Raw genomic sequence first — 6,000 nt, 5'->3', positions numbered from 1 at the left:
CACAGGTGTGCAGTGACACTCACTCACAGCACAGGTGTGTCTGTGACACTCACAGGTGTGCAGTGACACTCACTCACAGGTGCTACCAGTAAAACATCACAATGCAATATGAAAATGCTAAATAAATAAATACAAATAATGAAATAACTAAATCTATTGCCTTTACTTACCTGGATTAGGGTTAGGGTTACACTGCTTGCGAGTGGCTGCAGTGATGAATAAACTAAAAATGAGAATCACAAGGTCACATTTCTTACAAGTAAGGTTTTATTTAAAAGTTTCAGAACATATGTACAAGAGCAGTTATTAGATAAAAAATGCATTCTATTTTCATATTTATACTTATAGAATAAAAAAACCAAACAAGGCATCTATTTGACAGACAAATAAAGAAACAAGAGGGTAAAAAAAAAACCTCACCCATTGTCTGACCCTTCTATGTCTATGCATTCATTGCACAGTCCATTGTATTGGTCATGGTCTTTGGCCCGAGCGGTCAGTATATATCGTAGGTAGGCTAATCTTACAGTAGAAAAAATATTGCACGCACTTTTACTTTAGCAAGAAAATAGGTAAGAACATTGCGGTTTTTCTTGGTCTTACATTAATCAGCTCCAACAGGCATTTTATTATTAGATCTAAAATAGAATGGAAAAATCTCACGAAGAAAAGATGTTCGATGTCAGCACCTATACGAAACAAGATGACCAAAGCCATATCTAAAATACATTGTGAAAATATATTTTCAGCATCCAAAATACATTTTCAAACTATATATTCTTTGGCCAGTTCCTTTCTCTTTTATATATATATTTTTTTAAATATAAATGTGAAACGTATAATAATTATGTGGGTTTGTTGTCCAAGACAGCAGCGAAGATGAAAACCGGATGCTCTTTTCTGGACATAAACCAATGAATCTGCACTAATGTGTCTATTGCAAAATAAATGAGATGAGAAACTTACTGCGCTTCAGCTGAGGAATATTACGCAGGTATGCATGTATTACAGTAGTGCCATTTCCTTTTCAACACCATAAAGGTTCCTGTAACAAAATACTGTAAATGAACGCGACCCAATAGAGCGTCGCAGTCCCGCCCCCTTTCATGACGACGAGAGACCCAGAAGTGAATTCCCCGTTCATTTTCCTCAGACCTTTCAACAAGTATTTATTTAAAGACGTTTACGCCGCGGACAAAGCCAACTCGGGTTGTGACAAATCATGACAACAAACACAATATTTTGGGCCGAACAAATCATTACAAAGAAGCAAAACAACAAAAAAGGTGCAGTTTTGTTTTTCTTATTTCTAATTATTTGTTCGGCCCAAGACATTGTGTTTCTTGTCATGATTTGTCACAACTCCAGTTGGCTTTGTACTACGCTAAAAAGGTCTTTAAATAAATACTTTTTGAAATGTCTATGAGGAAAATGAACGGGGAATCATTTCCTGGGTCCTTAGGGTGGCGGGACTGTGGCTGCTCTATACGCGACCCACAAGAGAAAAACGGATACAAAGAGAGGGAGAGCGTTTGTTATAAACCAGAACCAGGCCAGTTTGTTTTGCCATACGGGGGAGCTTCGGCCAGGCAGGCGGGTGGAGCTTAGTTAGTCAGTCATGCACAGTTTGCACACACGAGTATGATTGATTAGGTTTAGATTCTGACATCCTGCTGCAGCAGCCCTATAAGCAGACCGAAACAAACTAACTGGCGACGAGCGTAGTTGCAGCTGGGTCTGAAAACAAGCATGGAACGTCGTGCCTGAATTACTACTGTCCAAAGACAAAAGCAGTGGTTTTCATCCAGTGGGTCTGGGGACCATGCACCAGTGGTCTTTGAGGGGGTTCCTGAGGTGGTCCCCAGCTAAGTGAAGGAGAGTTGGTAACCAAATAGACCCTTTTAGATGTTTAACTCAAATGTAAGATTATTTTTAAACATCGGCATTACTTAATTTGCAAGAAGTCTACACAATTATCAACGTTTGCCTGTTATCTCTCCTAATGGTATCAACTATCAACATCATGTTATCTCTCCTAATGGTACCAAAATCATGTTAATGGTACCAACATCATGTTATCTCTCCTAATGGTACCAACATCAATACAGCATGGAATTGTGGACAAAATCTTATCCAACGACAACAGAATATTCAGCTTTGGTACTGAGTATCTTAATCAGTGCTAAACACTTAATCCCTAAACTTCTTTTCCTTTTTTAACTATTTTGAGAAACATTTTTGAATAGTTCAAATAGACGATCTATAAGCTCACAACGTGTTCATGTAGCTCACCTAGTTGAACAATTTTAATGTGTTCTTCAAATTACCCAAACTTTGGTATTTTTGTTTTTTCAAAAATATTTTTACGGTAGTAAAAAAAAGGCAAAGACGTTTAGGGATAAGGGTTTTGACGATAATAGGGCCCTAAATCTCATCATCATAATGGTGGTCCGTGGCTCACATGCCGAATAAACAAATGGGCCCTTTGATGTGAAAGGGGTTGAAAACCACTGGATTCACTAGACAGAGTCTCCATAGGAAACAAGAGCACGAAGATACTGGCGCTGTGTGTGTGTGTGTGTGTGTGTGTGTGTGTGTGTGTGTGTGTATGTGTGTGTGTGTGTGTGTGTGTGTGCGCGCGCAGGGGGTTCGGGGGTTGAGCTTGAGCGTCACATTTCTTTTCCAACCGTTTCGAAGAGCATGGAATGTACGGGAAGAAGAGAGGAACCACCAAAGGCTAAACGCTGTGCGTCCATAAGACAGCTTCACTTATTAGAAGACAGCTTCACTTATTAGAAGACAGCTTCACATATTGTCACAATACCTAGAATGCGGTGCACTCACGCGTGCTGCACACCCATTTTGACCAGGGACGTGCAAACATAGACGTCAACAGGGGCTTCAGCACCTGCCCCTTTACCCGTCTGTAAAACAACTGCCCTTTCCAGACCACGAATGGAAGCATTTACTACACGGTGAAAGACTACTACACAAGCTCTCAACGCGTCGCAGTGCGACGCGTTGAGAGCTTGTAGATCAGCTATTTGCTATTTTTGTCCAAAAGTGCTCCTCTTACGGGATTTCAGCCCCTGCCTCTCCAACACTCTATGCACATCCCTGATTTTGACTGGCACGTCCATTAACCAATCACAGCCGGCGGTGGTAAGGGAGGAGGCGGGGCCGTGCCCGTCATAGATAGATAGATATAAGAAAGGCTATAGAATGGCTCGCCCGTGCTGCTGCTGGCCAATGGGGAGCGACGTCGCTACGTGGCGGCCATCTTGCTCCAGTCCAGCTAGCTCGCTCGCTCATGACATTGTGTCTATGGGGCACCATGCACCTTTTAAATAACCACTCATAACATTGTGTCTATGGGGCACCATGCACCTTTTAAATAACCACTCATAACATTGTGTCTATGGGGCATCATGTACTTTTTAAATAACCACTCATAACATTGTGTCTATGGGGCATGTACTTTTTAAATAACCACTCATAACATTGTGTCTATGGGGCATGTACTTTTTAAATAACCACTCATAACATTGTGTCTATGGGGCTTCATGTACTTTTTAAATAACCACTCATAACATTGTGTCTATGGGGCATGTACTTTTTAAATAACCACTCATAACATTGTGTCTATGGGGCATGTACTTTTTAAATAACCACTCATAACATTGTGTCTATGGGGCTTCATGTACTTTTTAAATAACCACTCATAACATTGTGTCTATGGGGCATGTACTTTTTAAATAACCACTCATAACATTGTGTCTATGGGGCATCATGTACTTTATAAATAACCACTCATAACATTGTGTCTATGGGGCATCATGTACTTTTTAAATAACCACTCATAACATTGTCTATGGGGCATGTACTTTTTAAATAACCACTCATAACATTGTGTCTATGGGGCATCATGTACTTTATAAATAACCACTCATAACATTGTGTCTATGGGGCATCATGTACTTTTTAAATAACCACTCATGACATTGTGTCTATGGGGCATCATGTACTTTTTAAATAACCACTCATAACATTGTGTCTATGGGGCATGTACTTTTTAAATAACCACTCATAACATTGTGTCTATGGGGCATGTACTTTTTAAATAACCACTCATAACATTGTGTCTATGGGGCATGTACTTTTTAAATAACCACTCATAACATTGTGTCTATTTTTTTTTAAATAACCATAACGTGCTCAATTTCCAAACCGATTTTCAAACGGTTTGGTTTGTTATAAACGCCAGAGACGTCAGCATAATTACATGCTTTTATATGACAAAATAACATTAAGCCGATAAACATCCTGAATCATATAGACACGTTGATAACGTTTGTGATAAACCAAACCGTTTGATCGAGGTATTTGAGCGAGTATTTTTGGTTTGAGCTGCCATAGAACATACTGTAGCAAGATGGCCGCCAGTGAACCGACGCCGGAGACTCCGCCTTGCGTCCATCTAGCCTTTATATATAGGTCTATGGTGACCCAACGGGGGTGACCCAACGGGGGGGAACGTTCCAGGGTCAGAGGATGGTGGTGGAGCCGGCGTGTGCGTTGTTGGCGCTGGTTGGCGTGCCGCTGATGGCGTTAAAAATACCCACGGAGTCCGACAGCGTTGTCCTGGAGCCGTCGTCCACAGGGTTGATCTGTAGGACAACAGCAGACGGTGGAAAACGTACTTGAGTAAAAATATCAATACTGCAATATAGAACTACTCTGTTACAAGTAAAAGTTCCGGAATTCAAAATGTACTTAAAAGTGCGTATGGCCTCAAAGTAGAAAGTACTTATTATGCAGAATGTCCCATTTCAATGGCATGTATAAATGTTTATATAAATAAATAGCCGATCTACAAGCAGATCGTCTATTTTCAAATGGTCGAAATGTGTATAGGGCGTAAATGTGTATAGTGGGTAATAATCAAAATCTACAAAATAAATAGTACGTTTTTAAATAACTGTAGTGGAATAAAAGTATAATATTTGCCTCAATATTTACTGCAAAATTGTACATATATACATTTTGCATACAAAGTGGAAATTGCACAGTAGGAGGAACACACATTTATTATCAACATAGACATTACGTAGAATTAGCATAGACTTCATTTAACAGCAACACAAAAATGAAAAAAGCGGCTTTACCATCCGATCTGTCCGGGGCAGCAGAGAGACGGGAGGAGACGAGAGGATGGTTAGTGACATAATGTTCAGAAGGAGAGCAGAGGACGTGTTTCCATAATGCCGTTAACATTTATTAGCCACCAAAAGAAGAGAAACACTGAAAAAGCAGAGGGTTAAGATTCTTGCGTGAGGAAGCAGGTTGTTAGTAGCTCTCTGGGTTTGCATGACGCGGCCGCCTAGATGTTCGACGAGTGGCGTCTAGTACATAGATCTTTACAATAAATGACGAGTGGCGTCTAGTACATAGATCTTTACAATAAATGACGAGTGGCGTCTAGTACATACAGTAGATCTTTACAATAAATGACGAGTGGCGTCTAGTACATAGATCTTTACAATAAATGACGAGTGGCGTCTAGTACATAGATCTTTACAATAAATGACGAGTGGCGTCTAGTACATACAGTAGATCTTTACAATAAATGACGAGTGGCGTCTAGTACATACAGTAGATCTTTACAATAAATGACGAGTGGTGTCTAGTACATACAGTAGATCTTTACAATAAATGACGAGTGGCGTCTAGTACATACAGTAGATCTTTACAATAAATGACGAGTGGTGTCTAGTACATACAGTAGATCTTTACAATAAATGACGAGTGGTGTCTAGTACATACAGTAGATCTTTACAATAAATGCCGTAATGAAAGGAAAGTGTTTCAAACTCAATGTGCTAATTATATGCACACAGGATAACTCTTCCTACTTCAGGTGTTCCCGATGATACTAATTAAGGCTCTGTTCCATTTAGTGTGCTGTGGTTCTCAAACTTGGAACGGAAACGAGACCGCAAG

The 6,000-nt window shown here is 40.0% G+C and overlaps 1 protein-coding gene across 3 annotated transcripts in view; it reads right to left on the bottom strand.

Moving 5' to 3' along the window:
* Positions 1-896: 896 nt before the first annotated feature.
* Positions 897-6,000, bottom strand: part of LOC310854411 (dedicator of cytokinesis protein 9-like) — a 134,417-nt gene continuing 129,313 nt past the window's right edge. For all 3 annotated transcript variants that reach the window (XM_083759045.1, XM_083759043.1, XM_083759044.1), the window contains exon 53: positions 897-4,667. In XM_083759045.1, the coding sequence (XP_083615171.1) occupies positions 4,545-4,667 (123 nt within the window). In that variant the 3' untranslated portion in view covers positions 897-4,544. The remainder of the gene's footprint in view (positions 4,668-6,000) is intronic.

This window comes from Protomyctophum parallelum (genome assembly GCF_964188405.1).
Source record: "Protomyctophum parallelum genome assembly, chromosome: 23".
NCBI lineage: Eukaryota > Metazoa > Chordata > Actinopteri > Myctophiformes > Myctophidae > Protomyctophum > Protomyctophum parallelum.
Note: the sequence above shows the minus strand (reverse complement) of the source record. Positions and strands in the feature narration are given on the sequence as shown.